This window comes from Protopterus annectens, chromosome 2.part0 (genome assembly GCF_019279795.1).
Source record: "Protopterus annectens isolate FY-2018-M chromosome 2.part0, PAN1.0, whole genome shotgun sequence".
Taxonomy (NCBI): domain Eukaryota; kingdom Metazoa; phylum Chordata; order Ceratodontiformes; family Protopteridae; genus Protopterus; species Protopterus annectens.
The window spans coordinates 1,268,195,527-1,268,217,888 of NC_056728.1; the positions used below are offsets into that span (position 1 = coordinate 1,268,195,527).

Genomic DNA, 22,362 nt, shown 5'->3' on the forward strand with positions numbered 1-22,362 from the left:
CACCAACCTCTAACATACCTCAGATCTCATTTGCCACTTTCACAAAGTAGACGTGATCATCAATAGCTGTTGAGTTATATTCAATTAAGTGATATTTGTCATTGCCTTTATACTTTCCCTTTTTGTCTTATTTCTACACCTATATCCTTTTTTACACTTTGTGTATTCAAACTTACCATTGTTGGTAATTTTTCCCCCTTATTTTCATTATACTAATTAAATTTATCTGACTACTCACCTATGTATTCTACAGTACCATTGTTGGTACTTTTTCCTCCCTTGCCTTTTTCTAGTATTTTGTAGTAGCAAAAATGACATAGAAAGGCCTTTTAGGGTTTAAAAAATGGCAGTCATGTGGGCATAAGCTTCCTATTTTGTATGCACATGATTTATGTGTATACTGCTTGGGTCCTGAACGTGGATTGCTCTATTGGTAAAAATGTCAATCCTCATGTGATTTCTGATCACATAAATAAGGTAATTTTGAAGGGTTATTGCCTACTACTTTTTCTGAAGCAATTACTGGGGCTCAAACTCCAAAAACAAAACTTAAGGAGACATCAAAAAGGTCCCTGAGGTTGTTTGGTTCTTCCACTCCATAGTCGATGGAACCTCCGAAGAAGAAACAGAAGATGGATCCAAAGGCTTCTGTTTCAAAGCTGACTTCACAGTGACAGAAGACGTCGTCGGATTCGACTACCTCAGATATGAAACCTCTTCCTCAGACTTGATACTCATCTACCTTTGACCGGGTACCATCCCTTTCATGGAGAGATAGCACTCAAATTTTCCTCATTAGCATCCTCATGTTCTTCCAGGAGTCTGACTGAAGCTGATGTGGATAGGATGATGAGATTTCTCTCAGCGCAAATGCAGATAGCTGTTCTTCCAGCTCTTTCCCCTTCAGGTCACAAAGTTGGAGTCAACTCCAAAGTTGTTGGAGCCATCTCTGACCCTCAGCGCCTTGGCATTGGACAGCTTGGCTCCAACCTCTGCCTCAGATGAACTGCCTTTGGGGCATAGGGAGGGCATAAGGGAGGAAGCATTTCTTCTGGACTCCGTCAACTTATTTCTCCCTGGGTCATTCTGCTTTTGAGGTAGTGGAGACAGTTTTCTCTGCTTCAGCAGGATGGACAGTTTCTCCCCCCTCATATCTCCCTTCAAGATCTCATATGTCTTTGCACCTTGAGCCTCAACATTCAAACCCACAAGTACAGCCAGTCCAAACACTCCAGGTTACCCAGCAGGGTATCACCATCTCTTCTGATACTTCTCCAGAGCATCCCATTGAAGAAGTACCTCGGAAGAGAAAGTGCAGAAGGAGGCACTGGAATTCCCCACAGGAATCTATCACAGAGGATACTGATTTTGACAAAGGGGAAGGATTCCTAAGATCACCATCTGATGACGTCTTATTTGGAGACATCCTACAGATCTTTAAACAAAGAGGTGGTTGGTTCTCCCAAAATCCTTCTGTGGAATCATTATTCCTGGAGGCATTTGGCTCTGGCCCATCTACCTTCAGCGTAACTCCACCAACTGATGAGCTCATTCATTTCATCTCAAATTGGGCATGGAAGTAATCTGACTTAGTTGAACCTATCCCAAAGAGACTAGATTGATTTCTGGCACCAATGGCAGGAAGGGATTTTTGGAATAAGGGAGTAGCTGTGGATGCCATGGTCATGGCTGCAGCCACTAACAAAGAACTTGTAGATCAACATTCCACAGCCCATCCCCCTATCAGGGAGTTGAGGGCTTTGGACAGGTTTGGAAAGCATGTCGACACTTTAGCAACCTTTGCTCTTAGGTCACTGAACTATTTGACACATTTTACTAGACTGCAAAGAGAATTAGGAACTGTCAAATTCTCTTTCAGGGACCACTAATATTGAGACTCAGGCTTTGGTGGCCTCACAGTTGGTGACCCTACAGTCCATTTCTAACTCCACCGGGAGAATCACTGAGGGATGCTCTGCTTCACGATTGGCCCCATGTCTCCTCTATGCTTATCTCCCAACTTCATTGATCCCAAAGCTTTGCAGAATCCTGCCAGGCTGAAGAGCAGATTCATCCTCATTGCAGCTTACTGGCCTCAACAGATTTGATTCCCCTTTCTTTGGCCTCATCTAGTTTACCAACTTTGGATTCTGCATCTGATTCCAGACCTTCTGTCTCACCCGAGGAGTATGATTCATCCAGCTATCTCAAACCTAAAGCTGACAGTGGTTTCTCCATTTCCTTTAATAGCCGGAAAACTTAGGATCTCTTCCCCTGTCCTGTAAAGCTTCTATGAGGAAACTTTACAGAAGTAAATGGAAGAGTTTTGTTTTTTGGGTGCATCAGAAAAGTATTGACCATTTTTTCAGCACTGTCCTTGAATTTGTGGCAATGGTTTTTAATGAAGGAGCTAGCTCCTCAACCATTAATGTTCAGTTGGAAGCAACCTCTAACTTCCATATAGGAACTGAGAATTCTTCCCTGGCTTTATCTAAGGTTTATAAGGCCTTCTTGAGAGGCCCTTTTTTGTTGAGGTCACATTATAAAGACCCTACTCCACCATGGGACTTGAATTTAATACTGCAGGCCTTAACTAATTCCCCGTTTGAAACACCAGCAAAATGTGATCTTAAATTTCTGACCTGGAAAACTTTCTAGTGGCCATTACTTCTGCTAGAAGAGTTTCTGACCTTCAAGCATTGTCCTGCAAGCCTCCTTACTTGATTTTTCATAGGGATAGAGTTGTGACATCCCTCCTGTGGGCCAGTAATTGAGGAGCCTCAATCCTCACCAGTGCCAGTGAGAACAAAAATGGATATACACACAGTATTTTCAGATGCAGCTCTCTATACTAAGCATAATTTCTCTTAAGAGTACACAGGGAGGATTCCCAGTCCTGGGGCTGGACTTCATCCTCCAGGCCCCAAATAAGAATTTACCATTCTCTCTGAAAAAAATCAGTGCTTTGTGTCCCTCTTCCAAGTAGCTGACACACACACACACACACACACACACACACACACACACACACACACACACACACACACACACACACACACACACACACACACAAACACTCTTTGAGATTTGATTTTCACACACACACCTGGGAATGGCTGGCACAGATTTACAAGCTTTGCCACCTCCCCACATACTATAAGGTAGATTCACTGCCACCAGGTACCTACTTTAAGGCTCTTACCAGGGTACCCAATTATTCTTAGTAAAGTTAATACTTATACAAATGGTAATATTAGCCAAGCAACAAGACTTTTAGGAGCATGAAGCCCACAGTATCACCAAGTAGATGCAATTGCTCTCCAGGGTTTAACTAGTTTCTAAAAGACCAGCCACAATGAAAGGTTTAGATATATTTAATAATAAGTAATAAAATAGGAAACAGGAAAATGCTGAATATCTATTTACAATAAACACTAGAGTTTCAATACACAAGAAATATTAAAAAAATAACTCAGCTTGAAAGACTCAGATACATACAGAAAATCAATACTTTTAGCTGACTAGAAGCTAAACCAGAATCTTGCACATACATATCATAATACACACACATAGAGCTTTGCTAAGATGTATTACAGCATCTGGAAGTTATAAAACCATTTCAACACTTCAACCCTTCCGAAGAAGCAATTAGTTCACCACTAAGGACAGGACAGCAGGATTCCTAGTCCTTGTTTTCACAAATGTTGTGTCTCTAGCTGCATTCAGGCCTGAGAGATAACATGTTTATGGCCTAAACCAACTCATTTAATTTCAAACAATTTTTCTTAATATAAACTGGCCTGACCTTAACCCCTTCCCTTCCAGCATCCTCTGTTAACACATATATATATATATATATATCTATATATATATATATATATATATATATATATATATATACACACACACACATTTCAGCAGTTACCACAATACAACCTGACATACATCTATATTTCTTTTTTGTCCAGCAGGACCCACTGTTGACACATTTTTAATACAAGCAGCTTTACAAATAAATGTTTAACACAAGTGTCTGCCTAAATTAGTTTGATATACAAATGACATATAATTCTTTACAAACCTCCAGCTAGCTATGCTGGCATATGTTACACATGCACTGCCCTACTCTCTCAGGCATAGCTGGCACTACCTCACATCATCACATTAGTAAAATGAACCAACCCTTCCTTCCTTCCTAAGGTGGTGTCAGAATCCAACATCAACTTGTCTATTAATCTGCATGCCTTCTTTCCAAACTAACCAATTAGTCTCTCCACCTCAGTTCAAGAAAAGTCTGATTCAGTACTTTAAAAAAATGATGGCTATGCCCTTGTCCTAATCCAGACTAACTCTAACCATCACTCATGTGCACATGTAGAATTTCTGCCTACACTTTGTTTCTTAATTTGTATATCCTATGATTTCCTTGGATCTGTTACCAGGTTAGCCTACAAGGCATTCAGTAACCTATCATTCTTAAAAAGATTGTCTAGAATTTTCCATCTGAGTAAAAATGTAATACTTTGTTTGTGTATATCTGCTTGTTGTTTGTTTACATCTGTGTACAAATCTTTTTATTTGTGTTTATTTTGTGTTTTAAACTGTAAAAATGTAACACTTTGTTGAATGTGTTGTTTGGAGCTTTTCTCCCTGGGCCTTTGCTGAAAATGGACATGTATCCAGTCAGAATATTCTGGAAAACAAATGTAAAATAAATAAAATAAATAAATAAAATAAATAGCCTTTCAAACAAATGCATTATTCAGGCATGTGCATGACCACCCAAATCATTAATTTAAGTTTGTGGTGGTAGAGCAGATCAAAAAAGACCCGAGAGGGTATATTATCAATGAGCATTTATTGTTTAAAGAGTTGGTTTGGCAAATAAGACTGGAAGCCATAGTGACTCCAGGTCTAAATGAGGCATGCTGTGTTGTGCCATTACTCAAACTTAAAAATGTATTAGTTTAAAATATATAATTTTAAGGTTAGAGCTATGTATTATTTCATGCTGAATTATTGATGCTATGTTTTCATTGAAAATAATTAATTGAATCAATTAATTTATTTATTTAGTAGAGTCATGTGATATTTTTGAAATATATATTAAATGAGTGTATTCTTTGTATGGTAGTTCTGAGGAAGTCCCACTTGGGATGAAAGCTCTTAACACTACTATTAAACTTGATTACAAAGAAATTGCTGCATTTTTCCATCAGTTTTAATTTATGGTTTTAGCTTTTCTTGTATCCCGTATTTTTTTGACATCCTTCCACTTCACCATGAATCTTTTCAGTAGCCTAGGCTTCAAGCTAAACCTGAAAAAAATCATCTTTAACCCCTGTTCACAGATAGTTTTTTTCTAGGTTGCCTTCTCTCTGATGGCAGCTTTTCTTCTCTCAGAGAAATTATCTTCTTACTATCACCACTTCCTAAACTTGGCTCATCAAAATAACTCATTAGTAAGTGGATCTTTCTGGATTCTGGGTTACATGGCCTCACTCATTCTTATGGTTTAATTTTCCAGATTCCACATGAGGAAAATTCAGTGGTTCCTCAAATGCTTTTGGGCCAATCATCTGCATCCTCTGTCCTTTACAATCCCTGTTCTCTAGTTCATCAAAAAGAGCTGATCTGATTGGCAAACCAAGTCCTACTAAATCCAGGTCTTCTTCTTTCCAACCTCCAAAACTTTCTCAATCATTCACCACAGACACCTCAGACTTCACAAGAGGGGGGCACTATGTCAAGAACTCAAGGTTCAGGACATGCAGGAACCTAATTTCAGAAGAAAACACATAAATTGCAAGGAAATTATGACCCTGATAAAAGCTCTAAAAGCTCTGAATCAACTGTGAACTTCTAGAAAACTGTTACTGATAACAGAGTACATCATAGTGATGTATTATATATATATATATATATATATATATATATATATATACATGGGTTACTATCAGTACATGGAATGGCCACATCATTGAAATCCACAGCATCGACACCACATAACATTGACACCCGAAGAGCCGACATTCCCCACACGGTAAGGAACCATTTGGCCATCACCGTGAACTTTGTCTCATACCCCAGCGGTAGTGCATTCTCAGAGTTAGAATATTAAGTAAGGGGGGGTGTGGGCAAAGCCCCCCACATCTGTGTGTTTGTTTAATTGGTGGATTAGGAGTTCCGGATGGCCAAACGGTTTCTTACCTTGTGGGGAACATCGGCTCTCCAGGTGTCGATGTTATGTGGTGTCGATGCTGTGGATTTTGATGTTGTGGCCAGTCCATGTACTGACGGTAACCCATATACATATATATATATATATATATATATATATATATATATATATATATATATATATGTGTGTGTGTGTGTGTGTGTGTGTGTGTGTGTGTGTGTGTGTGTGTGAGGGAGATGAGATCCTAACCCCTCTGCTGGCTAACCATGGTTGCATGAGAAATTGAAGTTTAGCACAATCCTACTCTACAAGCAGCATACATTTTGTCCAAGCAGAACACTGTAGCAAACTCTTTGAGAAGATCCAGAACAGACCATCATGAGCTAATATTATACCTGAAAGTCTTCCAGAAAATTGTCTGCCTGTGGAAAACTCTTTGCCTCCTATCACAAAAGACAGCAAAAACAGTTCTGTTCCAGAATACCTTGGAAAAAGGCATGGAGAAAAGATGCATTGTCTTTCCCCTTGAAGGGAATGTTCCTTTATGCTTTTCCTATCATCACCATCAAAACCCCCTTTTTTCATTTTCTATGTGAGGCCGGGGTGTTCAATATCACTTTCCTACCTTCTTCTATAGTCATACCTAACTGTTACAGGTCTTCTTTCACACAATCCATCCAGCTTTTTGCTGGATGAACTCATTTTTTTTGCCTTCTTCATGTCTGTCCCAAATCTTCTTCACCACACTGTCTTTTGCTTTTCTCTACCTGTGCCCATACCACTGTAATTTGTTCTTTTTAACCTTCTGTGCAACTTGAGCTACTTTGACTTCTACTCTGATGTCCTCATTTCTTCATCTATCCCACATCGTGCATCATACTGCCTGTCTCAGTTACTTCATCTCCATAATCTCTAGCATTCTCAGCTGCTCTGCCTTAACTGCCCAGATTGCTGTACCTTTAGGTAGTACTGGTTGCATTACTGTTTTGTACTCCTTACTATTCAACCTCTTTGGCATTTTCCATCATGCACTACCACTGACACTCTGTAACAGTTGCATGCAGTCTCTCTGATGCTAGCTTTTAACTGTCTTATCTGTACTCAGTTTTATCCCATGCACCTTCAGTGTTGCATTCCACTTCCCTAGGCTTTGCTGAAGTTCTTGAACAGTTTGCTTGTAAAACCACATTGTCTGCATACAGTAACTTTATTGATCTGTCCCCTCCATCCTGTTTGCTAATGTAGTCCATCACCAATATGAACAGCAGTGGGTTCAGAGATGAACCCTGATGCACACTTAATCCCACTGGGAACCACTCTGTGGGACCATACATTGTTTGTACTTGAGTTATTGGGTCCTTGCAGACAGCCTGCACTAATTCTACCAATGTTCTTGTGACTTCAAATCACTGCAGTACTGCTCAAATCAGCTTTTTTGGGACCTTATTATATGTTTGTTTCCAAGTCTAGGAATGCCCAGTTGGACTCTTTCCTCATCTCTAGTTTCTCCTCAACTACCTGTCTCACTGCAAACATCGGGTTGGTTGCACTGCAACCTGATTTGAATCTAAATGCTCATTTCCCATCTTACTTTATACTGCTCTGCATATTCATTTATCAGTCACCCTTTCCAGAACTTTCATGCATGTGACAGGAGTTTCATACCTCTGTACTGCTCATAGTTGTTATTATAACTCAAGAGACCAGTTGACATAATGGTTAAGGTCTTCTCTTCCCATACACAAAGCACAAGGGTTGATCTTGATCTCTGGCCAAAGCCTATATGGAGTTTGTATGTTTTCCCTCTGTCTCTATAGAGTTCCTCCCAAAAAGATGCTGAGTGTTTCCACCTCAAACTGTCCCAAGAATGGAGTTGTAGGTGACAGCAGTACAGACTCTAGATGGTGCCTGTAGGGGGAAGAGTTGTATAGAGCAATTACTTTGTTAATCAACTATAGTGTGCAGTGCTGTCAAGATAGGAGAACATAGATCACAGAATGTGTGCTATGTCAGAGATACCCATCAGACAGTGTAAAAATATGGGCTCTGGATGATTAGGTGATATGCTTTCCCCCTTTCCTCTGATGTAGTAAGTCCTATTAAAGGTCAGAAAGGACTTAGAAAAGATGCTTCTAGTGAATCGGTTTTGGCCCAGACAACATTGGATATCCCTTATCATGCTGTGATGATGTGAAGTATTGTCAGCTATGCCAAGAGAAGTAGGGCAGGGGATGTGTAAATTATGCCAGCACAGCTAGCTGGAATTTTGTAAAGGCTTATATGTCATTTGTATATCAAACTGATTTTTACAGATTCTTGTGTTGAAACATTTATTTGTAAAGCTGCTTGTCTTAAGAAAATGTACCAACAGTGTGCCCTGCTCGACAGAAAAATAAATATACATGTATTGTTGTAAATGTTTAAATGTATATGTTTTAACAGAGGATGCTGGAACAGAAGAGGTTTATCTTAATCCACCTAACTTTACAAATAGTTTTAAATTAAATTACCTGGCTTAGGCCATAAGGATTGTATCTTACAGTTCTCAGTGTAGCCAGAGACAAAAAGGCTGTACTAGGAAGCTTTCTACATTGTCTTTGGGGTGAACTAATTGCTACTCTGGAAGGATTGAAGGTTTGTAATTGTTTTATGATTTCCAGGAACTGAAGCAGATGTTAGCAAGGCTCCATGTGTGTGCATTATTGACACATATGTGCTAAATCATGACAGTTTCTAGCCAAGTGGGAATAGCATGGGAACCAGAAGTCAGATGACCAGATGTATGTGATGTCATTCTGTAATCTTGGACAAAAATTATGTTTAATACTAGAAGAGACTGAAGTCTCATTGCAGTCTGTTTTTGGAACCTAACAGAGAAGGACCCTCACCTACTTCACCTTGCCTTGCTCTAGTAAGTGAACCAGGGAACAGTAATTCTTTAGATCAGTCTCAAAAATATAGTGATATTAGTTAAATGCAGTTTTTCTGTATCTGTGTAAAGCTATTCATCTGTGTTATTTTAATATTTCCTGTGACTCAAACTCTGGTGTTTAGTGTAAATAGATATTTAGTATTTGCATGTTTTTTTATTATTTATTATTAAATATGTTTAAAATTGTCATTGTATCTGGTCTTTTAGGGAATATTTCAATCTTTGAGAGTACTCGTATATATTTGGTGACAGCTCTGGCTGCTCCTGAAAGCCTTTCTTTTGTTCAAACTACCATTTGTATTAATATTAATTTCACTCAGAGTATAATTGGGTACCCTTGCAAGAGCCTTAGAGTAGCTGGCTCTGGAGTATCTGGTGGCAGTGTAACTACCTTATAGCCTGGGCAGAAGGGTGCATAGCTAGTAAATCTGTGCCAGCCTTTCCCAGGTGTGCGTGTGTGTGTGTGTGTGTGTGTGTGTGTGTGTGTGTGTGTGTGTGTGTGAGTGTGTGTGTGTGTGTGTAAGATGTACCCATATATTTATGGCAATTGCTACAGTGATCTCTCTACTGCTATGGTAACTTAAATTACATAGCTATACTGTCTGTATCAGTATCACTTTTCATTTCAACCTTTTCACAGACTGAGAGAGACAGATATAAAATATTTAACTGGCCTGTCAACTTAATTAACAAAATAATAACTTGAGCAAAGCAATCATGGCCATTCAGCACCTTTCTTTGAACATATTTTTTTAAGAATTCCATCAAGAGTTTAACTGGCAATTACAATACTTGAATCAACAGCATAATCTATTTTCCCAGGATTTCTCTGACTAGCAACAAGAAATACATGCAACTGACATAAAAATTAATGGCATTGAACATTGGCTTGAAACTTTTGCAGTAAAAGACTGCTAATCTGAAATTTAGATCCAGGCGTTTCAATCTATGCTCATTAACTATTTACAGATATTGGACCTTGATTCAAAGCCTAACTGTGTATATTCATTCTATTCTGGCAGAACCTTTCCATAAGGATGTTGTGCAAACTTTCTCAATGTTCCCAATGGATATCATTCATATGATCAAGCCTCTTAAACCTGATGTCTGTAGTACAGATATAGGCAAGCAAATTTCCCTTACACAAAAACTCTGGTATTAAAATATTATAACAAAGCTAAAGAGGTATGCTTTAATCAAGATGCTATCAACATTTTCTATACTACTAACCAGTCACTTTACCTTCCTTTGGTTTTAAATGCCAGTCATTTACTTATTACCCGACTCCTCTATAACATCAAGTTTGGAGGGACATATTACTCAGGAATTTCTAATTCATTGCAAGTCAGTACTTCTAGGATTTCAGAAATACATACAGATTTACCTGTCTAGAATAGATTTGGCCTTCAGTCCAGAATTCTTCTTTGCTGATTTATTATTCTCTAGCTTGTCTTTATCAATTCTTTCTGCTAAAGCTTTGCTTGCTAACTTTTTTTGCTGTAAGCTGTACAGGATTAGGTCATCACAACTTCTCCCTTAAGTCCTCCTCCATTTAATCCATGCATATTTAAAAAGGGATGGTCTAATATTTGTGTATCCCAACAGACCATGTCTTGCTTTTTCCCTAAGGCATCATGGAAGGAACATGGGGAGAGAATGGACCCAGAGATCCATTACATTTACTCACAGCAACTTAGGTTGAATAAGTAAGTAGCCCTATCCTTGTCTGCATATAGCTGTCTTCTTGAGGCTGTGTGCTTGTGATGAGGTGGGATTATTTGGGGTGGACTTGCTGTATACCCAACTGTGGGAATATCTCTAAACCACATGCAAACCAACCCAGGTCCTACTGTTCCTTAGCTCTGCCCTTAACCAGAACCAAAACCAGCAGTATGATAAATCCACATGCCTCCCCAAAACCAGCCCAGAAAAAGTTGAGAAGCATCCACCTTGTCATTTATTGCCTGCTGCCTGCTGAACCTAAGGGTGCAACAACTGCTAATCAAACTCTAGATGGCTGAGTCATAGGCCGGGCTTTATCTCTCAGTGATATGAGGCTCTCTTTAAAGGCTTGATTGTTACATTTTATAAGAACTACAAAACTTCACCATTTAACAAATATTTATTTTGTCATTTTGATCTTCTAGTTGTTTAAAATTAGAAGGGGCTTATGGTATACTGCATCCTAATTTACTCACTGACTAGAGTAAAAGAGCCCCATGTTATCATATTAATTTTGCAATCCTTCCTCTTTTACTCTTACCTGGCCATTTCTATTTAACATTGTTCAAATTGCAACAGTAAGATAAGGACTGCATTTATTATTATTTACATTATATGATACTCTGTGCCACACAATACCGTAAATAAATAATTGTACCCCAGACTTGTTTATCAGTTGCTGTTTCAGTTATATTTGATGATATTTCTTGCTGTTATTTTATCTTTATGGTACATCTTGTTTTATATATATGTATATATATATATATATATATATATATATATATATATATAAATATATATATATATATATATATATATATATATATATATATATATATATATATATATAGTGACTGCTTTTGTTACCTTCCTGTTCCCATTTGTAAACAGTCTTCCGTATACTTATTTATCATATCTTATAATCATTAAGCATAGGTTCAGTGCTGTTTAACACCATTGATATCTCTGCCTTCATTTCTTCACAGTGGGAGAGATGTACACCTGAGAGAATATGCTAAGAAACAGTTACAGTTTATGATATATGAAATCTGATATTTCAGTTAGGGAATTGTCAAGAAACACAACAGAGTTTATCTGAGTTAATTGTTTGCTTTTATTAAATAGGTAAAAAAAAATAATTCCAGCAAATAAATAAGAAACAATAAATACTTAACTTACAGTATAAATCTTTTTGTATTAGATCTGTCACTGAAAAATATACTTAAAACACACTTTATCAAGTATCAGAAAGAATGTTCACACAAGAGGAAATTGCTTTAATATGTTGCTTACTAAGGAACAAGTCTGCAATTGTAGGTATAAATAATGCTAATGCTACACAGAGATGTCACGTTAAAAGGAATGACGTCTGCATTTCCTTATCTGCCAAATTACAGGACGTTAGAAAGTTTGAGTTATATATAATAAGTGGTCAAAAATCAATCAAAATCTAAACATTTTAAACTAAATTGATTAATTTGAGTATGGAGTATTCTTATACCGTCTCTTAATTAAGCAATAAAGTTCTGAACTTTATTTATTCGTTAGCAATCATTTTTTTTCAGGTTACAGATTTTTAGCTCTCAGTCCATATTCCAAAATTTTGTGGAATGTGTATACAAAATGCAGTAAAGGACTGGATAAAAAAAAACTTTCATAGAACCAAATTTCAAAGCATCTGTACCTCTTGCTGAGTACAACTAAAATATATTTTTTTGCAATACATGTAATTATCAGAAAAAATCTGGTAAGTAAAGTATTTGGAACTGCTGAATTATCCTTTTTAAGCAATGACATAAAAAGACCAAAAGGAAATAAATAACAATATCACCTTGAAAGTTTGTCCACCTAACTCATAATACCAGTTCTAAATGTATTAAGCCTTTACTTTTGTTTCAGTTTTCTGCTGTGAATAACATGAAACAACTCGGTAATGCTCCTCTGTATATCTAAAGCACCATAGACACCAGTTCTGGATGTTGCATGGTTCTCAGGAAATCAATGTTTAATATATCTCTTGGCGTAATAGAAATGGGATGAAATGAATTTGTCAAAATAATAATTTGTTCTAATAACTATGCCCACACAGTTTTCTTAAGAAACTGCTTTCTGCTATGGAATATTAAAAAAAAACATTGAAGTGTATTGAATGAGAGAAAAGTTATACATAAAAGTTGCCTCGATTTAAGTCTTGTGACCTGAACTAGTCTAACTGGTTAGTGGTATTAATGAAAAATCTGTAGTAGCGCAAGTGCAGTTATTCAGGTGACCAACCTAAAGATCACAGAGTCATATTCAGTTAGCACAGGATGCTTCATGTAAAGATATAGCCTCAAGAGCCTTTCTTGTTAGAACATTCTTTTGTTACTCTTGGGCTATATTGGAGCCTGGCAGACACAAACAATGTAATCAGATCTGAGTAAATGAAGTCTTAGGGCAGCTGGGGGATAACGGTTGGCATTTTATTCTTAATGGTAGAGGATAAAGTTAATATGTTCTAGAATTACACTTGAGTGTGTGTGTGTGTGTGTGTGTGTGTGTGTGTGTGTGTGTGTGTGTGTGTGTGTGTGTGTGTGTGTGTGCGTGCGTGCGTGCGTGTGTGTGTGTGTGTGTGTGTGTGTGTGTGTGTGTGTGTGTGTGTGTGTGTGCGCGTATGTGTTTGTGCATGCATGTGTGAGTGTGTATGTATGTTTGCTGGTAAAGTACTGAAGAAAATCCAGTAAACAAAGCATTTGAAACTGCCAGGTGTCCTTTTTAAGCAATGTCTTTCAAGGGCTCCTTGTAGTAATAGAGAACAACATGAAGTACTGTTTCAAAGGCAAACTGCTTTAATTTCTTGCAATCTGTATTATAATTTAATCTTTGCACATTAGATTCCAGGCTTGCACAGTGGCATTATACTTTCATATAATTCAGGAAAAGTCTTGTTGAGAAATGGCTACAGTACAAATACCTGTTTTATGGCACACAAAAGGATTTGTACCCCACAACTCCAACTCTCGTATGCCACACTTACTATAAAATTTGATGGGAGTGTGATACATGTGTTTTATAGCTAAATTTATTTCATCATTGCTCAATTATTTATGACAGTAGTATTACGTAGGAAGTATTCATTTAAAAATTCATACTCCAGTTTAGTTTACCCTTTCTTCATACAATATGTCAAACTATACTTACATTTAAATTTCACTACACTGTATTACGTCAAGAATGACAATAAAATATTTAACATTTGTCTTAAGTAAATTAATGGAAATAGATATATAAGCTTTATCTAACTGTTCAGTTATATCGTTTGAAATATAGTAACCCTTTGCACATCTGAGTCCTAGTTACACAAATGCTATGTCTTTAGGCAAATTCTATCTTTTTTCCTAAGATCACAAAACACTTAACACTGTAATGCCTACATATATATTTAAAATATATTGTTCATTAGCTTTAATTTATTTCGAAGTCACAAGTAAGAAAAATCTATTTATTTTCATGTTGATAGAGTGATGACATTTTGCATCAGATTATTGCTTAATGCTGTCTAGCATGCAACTGTAGCCAAATGTGAAATTCAGCATGGTGAATACATGGAAGCTTCATCATTTTATGTTTTACCATGCCAACTAGTCAAAAATGGCGACCTAGGCCTGCTTACTTGTTTGGCATTGTTATGTGTTTTTGTACCTTTTCTCTAAACAGGAGGAGCCATGGTGCATCTTTTTTTAGACTGTATGATTATTTGTACGATAAGACAGACTGTCTTATTCAAAGAAGAACTGGTAAATGACTAGTATAACATATAAGAAAAATGTTAGGCACTGTACCACAGCTATCCACAAGCTCAAAAACAAGTGTAAGAGAAAACACTGTAATTAAAGTGTTTTCTTACACTTGTTTTTTTGAGTTGTAGTGATCCTGCAGAAACATTTTGTAATGAAACTGAAGATCCAATGCGCTTTTAAAGCATGACAATTTTTGTTCCAAGAAGCTCTAACAGCTTAAACATAAAAATAATTAAGATGAAATGTGTCTTGAAGAAATTGGAAATCAACAGCTTCAAGAAATAAAATAACCAGAAGAAGCACGAATGTGCACCTACATATAATGCTTTGGAGAGTGCTACTTTTAGTTTACCCTGTTACTTTTTTTTCTGGGGAACGATAATGAATTCATGAATAAACATATTTTGTAAATAATATAACTCATGTTTATATGTTTCCCTTTTCTAATATTGTGTGCATAAATGTAGACATATCCATAGGTAACTATCGTTTCCATAATTTCCTCAGTTGTTTTGGATGACATATTTATGAATATAGCAATGATAGTAATAGCTATGGTCCAATACAAATGTAAACAAACTGTCTGCAGCCACTAATAAACATCAGTCTGAGAATATTTGTCTTGGTTGGACGCAGGTGCAGCCAACACGAACTTTCATCTTCTCCAACCTGTACTTGTCACAGCTATTTTTTGTTTCTCGCATTAGGACCAGAATTTCTTGTTCAACTGCAACTGAGTTTAGGTTGACATCCATACTATCACCCTTAATGCAGAAATTATGGATACAACTGGCCTGCAGAATGTCTGATGGATATCTTAAAGGGTTCTGGTCGATTCTGTAAATACAAAGAAAAGTTGATAATTCAGACCTCAGTGTTGAGGAACTGTGCAGTCCAATCGTTATAACTGCAAGAGACTGATAAACAAAGACACTGCACCTCACTCATAACCCTAAATGGTACATTGAGTAATATTAAAATGGAATCCTCAAGCTTTAATAGATACAGAAAGTGCAAAACAAAATGCAAGGCGGATTAAAGGCATGCTTTTGACATAGTTATGCCTAATACTTACCAAGAAATACCTGAATGTGCATCACCAAGCATAGATCTATACAGTAACATTACTAAGTGACAGTCTTTTAAGAAAAGACAGATAAAATAATTGCAAGGGTTAAAATAACACCAGCTGGCCAGATACATCCTTCCTTTTTTTTTCCCAATAGATGTTTCATAAATGTGATTAGTTAGCAGTGGGTATACCTTTTTTATATTTTTAAAATTATTAGGTCTTTATAATAATTGTTGTCAGTCAGTAGGCATAAGAAAATGTTTTCTGTTTCTCCTTTCCCAAATATATGAAGTGGTCTGTATACTGAGGATTACAATTTGACAGGAGTACTTTTTAGACCCAATGAATAGTTAGAAACCGCGCTAATATTCTGATGACAAAAATGTAAATAATGCAGCAAATTATTTTTATATAATGAGATACTATTCTGCTGGTAAATATATACATTCTCTCAGCAAATAAGTATTGAGTTTCCGAAATCTCACTTTTTTGTTCCATAGAAATGTGGAAAAAGAAGACAGCCCAAGTTAAAAAAGAAAGAAAATATATACATGTTTTAAAAGCTGTAAATTTATTAAAAGATTAATTCAATGTTCAGTATAAGTTTTATATATATATATATATATATATATATATATATATATATATATATATATATATGTGTGGGTCTACTTGATATGGCCGACATTTCAGAATGTCGAAAACCATATGGCCGAGACCATACGACTGACATTCAAAATGTCGACCATACAAAAAAAAAAAAAAAAGCGCAACAAAATCTTACCTTCACACTGAAAGCAGGGGGGGGGCTATGAAATCTTTCCAGTCCGCACTGTTTATAGATGCCAGTTCCGCATGGTTGACATTTCAAAAATAGATCATATCATCTCAGCCATATGGTCTTCGACATTCTGAAATGTTGACCATATGCACTGCACCCATATATATATATATATATATATATATATATATATATATATATATATATATATAGATATATATATATATATATATATATATATATATATATACACACACACACACACACACACACATATATATATATATATATATATATATATATATATATATATATATATAAATATATGTGTCTACTTCGTTTTGTTGAATTTCATGTCACTGAATTTCATTTTACCCTGACCACATTGCTGAAAACTCAAATTACTGAAAACTCATTTCACTGAATCTCATTTCACTGAACTGCAGTTAGTATATATGGCACTGTGCAGAGTACTATAAGGCAAGTAAAAGGTATATGCCCTTTTCCCCTTATTTTTATATCCATACAAACATCATACTGAGACAAAAAATGTGATGGTACATAGTTTAAACCTTTATTCAAAACAGACATTTCTTCATTTGTTAAATTATAGTCAGTTAGAATAACTCTAAGTCCATCTTCCTGTTTTATCTCATCATCATATTCCTGAAGGTTCTCTCCATCTGTATTTCTTCTTCTTTTGTGGTGCTTCCTACCAACACTTCTAAAGGGCCAGTTCTGGCCTTTGTTTTTTTATATTTAGGTGATTCAATGTCTACTAAGTCACCCATGTCATTGTTGGTATCGGTACTTAATGCATTTGACGATATCTCCGAATCACGGGATTCTGTACTATAGCTTAAATTGTGAGTAGACTTCAAAATAGATCTAGTGCATTTACATTTGATTCGACATGATTTATTTAGTCTCAGTAAATCTAACACCCCTCTTCATTTGTTTCCAGGTGTAGGTCTTGTCAGACTTAAAGTCATTCATGTCTCTATTAAACTTTATAACTTTTCTGACTTTCACTTCTGAATCAAAGACATTCATCTCTTTGAAATATTTATCATACAGTCTCTTGTATTCATCCTGCTGTTCATAGCATTGTACTGCCTCTAAACAAGAATTAAGTTTACTTTTAATGTCACTGAGTGTATCTTCATAATATGAAATCAACAGTTCTATAAAAAGTTTAGATGCTGTATTTTGCATTGAGTGCTATTTAGTCATAAAAATCTAGTTTTCTTTACCCATTCCGGGTTCTACATACACTCGTAACCCCAATGGCATGATTACAGCTTTCAAATAAGCTAGCAGCAGTTTAATATGCCATACGGTTGAACAGAACTTTTTTGTAGATAAACCCAGCTCCTTAAAAGTGCCTTGCATCTCTGAAGTGTGACTCACTCTAGTACATGTTATATCTGACTATTTTCCAATAAGCCACGCTCCATCTTCCTTATCTGCTGAAAGATTCCCAATAAACGTGCGCAAATCACCTTCAATGGACATCTTGAAACTACTAGATAAATCCACTCACAACAGAGATGTGTAAAACGCCACAGCACCCAGTACCAATACAGTTCCCAACAACCTTCTGGTGCACGTCAGCTCGTGGTGTGCTCAGACTGAACCAATATACAGAAACACCATAAAAGATCTCCAGCACTACCAAATCCACAGTATTTAAGACAACAAGAAAAAATAAATAAAAAGAAGTAACAAGGCAATCTTCCAGCGATATTTATTCAGACTAATGCCCCTGGCTGACAAACAGTCACAGCAAACAAGAAACTCCAAACCGGTTTCTCCCTGTGGCATCATCAGTGGAATAGTATAGTTCCTTGCAATACATTCTTTTATATACCCAAATTTTTAAAGGTACATAAACCTATAACATATAGAGTCGCCTGCTACACTATTCCACTGATGACGCCAGGGGGCGAAACCAGTTTGGACTTTCTTGTTTGCTGTGACTGTTTGTCAGGCAGGGGCATTAGTCTTTATAAATGTCTCTGGAAGATTGCCTTATTACTTCTTTTTATTTATTTTTTTCTTGTTGTCTTAAATACTGTGGATTTGGTAGTGCTGGAGATCTTTTTTGGTGTTTCTGTATATTGGTTCAATCCAAGCACACCACGAGCTGACGTGCACCAGAAGGTTGTTGGGAACTATATATATATATATATCTATATATATATATATATATATATATATATATATATATATATATATGTATATACACACACATACACACACACACACACACACACACACACACATACACACCATACATATCATAATAAAAACTGCGTAACAACAAATACCAGTAGCAGGTTCCACTAAGATCTGACAGGAATGGAAAATTAAATCTATTTGATGTTCAGGTAAAAAGCATGGAGTAGAAAGTATGATTACAGGAATGAAGATCCAAAGACTGTATGTTTCAAAAGCTGCACAGTCATGTAAACATTGAGAAATACAGTTAGAGATGAAGAGACTAGACAGTGAAAGAGTGGGCTTATGAGGCTGATAATGTGCTGCTAAATATTACAAAGTTACATAATAAAGCATATTAAAACAATGAGTAACAAGGTTACACAGACAAACCAATCAGTACAAACTAAAAGAAAAATCTAGCCAAGCTAGATTTCCCACTGTGTTAGTCCTTAAAACCTCTTGTATTAGAGGTAAAATGGGATATATGCAAATGACACCTGAAGGACATCAGGTGTTTCAGCTATATGGCAATTCTGAATACCCATGACTTTTTTTCCTTTTTAAATCTGTTATGGACAAATTCAGGCCAATAAAGCCAACAACCACTAGCTGTGGACATGCATGTTTCAGCCTTTTTATGGCATCATCAGCATAGGCACCTAAGTAGAAGAGCTCCAGAGTTCAAATCTAGCAACAGCAAATTATTCTGTTTTATGCTATTAGAGTTGACAATCAAGTTAACCAACACATCTTTTTGACATAGTAAGAAATCTGTGTGCCCAAGGAGAACAAAGTTAGATGAAGTGAAGAGCATACAAACTCTACCCTGTGAATATCCCAAGGTCAGGACTGATCTGGTGATAGAGAGCTGAGAGGTGTCAGCAGTGTCTAATGCACAACCATAATATTTAATTTCACAGTATGTGTGCTACATATGATAAAAGAACAATGGTTTAAAATAGTTATAAAAGCATCAGTTTAAAAATGTTTTTGAGCACCTATTTAGTTAAAACCACTGTTAGTCTGGAGAATCTGCTCTGACATATATCACTTGAGTTTACACTTTGAATAACTACCCTTCATGCATGGGTGCAGGGCAGAAAACAATAGACTTCAGACTCCATCTCAATTTAATAATACTAATCTAGACCGATGTCTCATGCACGTCATCTAAGCACATAACCTTGTACCACTACGATGGAACTGCTGAGTATCAGAGACTTATTCTCACTGGCATTGCAAACTGTAGGTAAAGGTGTCTAAATAGGGATCACTGTGAACATGGATTTGCTCTTTTTCATACTTTTCAATCGGTGCTTAGAAATTGTAGTGAAAACTAAGGTGATCCTTTCTTAGACTCAGTTCTGAAAACAGAAGACTTGATGTTGCCATTTTCATTCATTCCTCAACTGTTGTGGGATTCAAAATTGACCACCAGATCTGACTTGGCTGCTTCTTCCAGATCTTAGAACACTGAACCTCTTGAGGTCCTCCCTTTACCCATAATGCCCTAGTCACCCTACTCCTCAGATCTCATTTACCACCATACTATTTATACGTAGCTCGTGAAACTCTCTACTGAGATTTGCTATTTTTTTAGTTGTTTTTTTTTTATATTCTCTCTATAATATTTGATATCTTCTTCATGTTTGGCCCTCCAGCCTCCTTTACGCCTACTCCCCCATAACCTCCAATGCTCAAATTTCTACAGAAAGCACAATTATCCTCATTGCCCCTTACTGGCCACATCAGATCTGGTTTCCATTCCTTTGGCCTCATCTTCTATATCTTCCCTGGATTCTTGATCCAACTTTAGACCTACTCTCTCATCCAACAGACATAGCCTAACCAGATATTTTGGGCCTCAAGTTGACTGCATGGTTTCTGCAGTTCCATTGATTGCTTGACAGTTAATGCTTTCCTCCCCTGCACATCACTTTCTGTTACCATTTTGCAAAGCTTCCACTAGAAAAGTTTACAAAACTAAATGGAGATTTATTTTTTGGGCACATAAAAAAGAATTTAGACCTATTTTCAGCACCAATTTCTAAGATTCTCAAATTTTTAGCTATGATTTTCAATGAAGAGGCTAGTTTCTCAACTGTCAGAGTACAATTAGCAGCCATTTCTAGTTTTCATATAGGAATAAATTATTTGACCATAGCTTCTTCTAAGCTTTTCAAAGCCTTTCTAAGAGGAACATATTAACTTAGAGCTCCCTTAAAGGACCCTACTCCTTTTTGGGATTTATCAACATCCACAGTATCCTTAACAAGATTACAGACTTTCACTCATGGATAGCTCAATACTCCCCTAACATAGTTACTTTTTCTGAGACTTGGCTTAAACTACATTAAACTGATAATGAAATTCTGCCCTCAGGATACAACATTCTTCGCCTTGATAGAACACATAAAAAGGGAGGTGGAGTTGCTATTTTGTACTCAGACCTCATTATCCTTAATCCCCTTTCTAATATTTCTCCTTCCTTCCTTTCACCCTGCTGAACTTCTTATTGCCAACTTTAACCCTAACAGTTACAAAACCATAACAATAGTTGCCATTTATATACCACCAGGTGATAATATACCCCTACTAGAACAGATTCTAAATTGGATGTCAGACAATATACCCAATGAGGCCATAATACTAGGTGCTATTAATATTAACTGGTCTACTCTCTGCTCTAATCCCCCTACAAAGTGCATTCATCTTTTTGGCTGCACACAACGTATCTCATCTCCCACTTTCCATCATAAACATACTAATACTAGTTCTTTCATTGACTGGATTTTAGTCTCTAACCCCAGCTTGTATCACACACCAGAAACACCACCTGACTCCATTAGTGACCACTGCCCTATACGTATTCTCCGACTCTCTCCCCATATTCCTAGACCCCACAAATTTAAAGAATGCCAGAATCTAACTACCTTCAATCCTGAGACTTTCAATAATGCTCTCTCAGCTACTGATTGGTCCTTCCTCTTTACCTTGCCTCTTGAAGGTGTGTCTCATTTTAACTCCAATTTCCTTAATACACCTCTTGAACTGTTAGTGTCAAATCCCATAACTCCCCCTGGTTAACTAACTCTACTCAGTCTCTTATACTAAAAATAAAAAGAGACTCTGCCTGCAACTCTGGTCCTGGACTACATCTGCCTCAAAGTTCCAAAGATCTAAGGAACTTCATAATCTCACCAAAAAGCATATTAATGATTATAAAAAAAATGTTCTACCTTCAACCTCAGTCTACACAGTCAAGGAATCCTAAAAAGTTTTTGAATGCTATAAACCAAATACTCTACCCAGGCAATCCATCAACACCTAATCTCTGCCCCAGCAATACTCCCTCTGAAACTGCTTCCATATTCAGTTCTTACTTCATTGACACCATAAGCAAACTTTTGCAGACTTCCAACACATCTAATCTCTTACCACCCATAGCTCCTTAACAACCCCCCCCCCCGTTCTCTCTTAGGCCAGTTCCTACAAGTTACATCAAAAAACTTATTTCCAAACTTAAAGCCTGCTCCCCATCAGCTGACAGTCTGCCATCTTTCTTCCTAAAAACTGCTGCTACACCTATAGCATATCCTATCTCTATCCTCGTAAACCACTCTATTGTTGAATCTACTGTTGCTACTCTTTTGAAAAAGTTCTTTACTATAC

General features: G+C 36.6%; 2 protein-coding genes across 2 annotated transcripts in view; both read right to left on the reverse strand.

Annotated features, from left to right (window-relative positions):
• The window catches only part of IFT74 (intraflagellar transport 74), a 2,643,271-nt gene that overhangs the window by 511,560 nt on the left and 2,109,349 nt on the right, over nucleotides 1–22,362 (reverse strand). The window lies entirely within an intron of this gene.
• The window catches only part of LOC122793440 (interleukin-17F-like), a 36,640-nt gene continuing 27,759 nt past the window's right edge, over nucleotides 13,482–22,362 (reverse strand). The window contains exon 3 of the mRNA XM_044061438.1: nucleotides 13,482–15,451. Within this exon, the coding sequence (XP_043917373.1) occupies nucleotides 15,217–15,451 (235 nt within the window). The 3' untranslated portion in view covers nucleotides 13,482–15,216. The remainder of the gene's footprint in view (nucleotides 15,452–22,362) is intronic.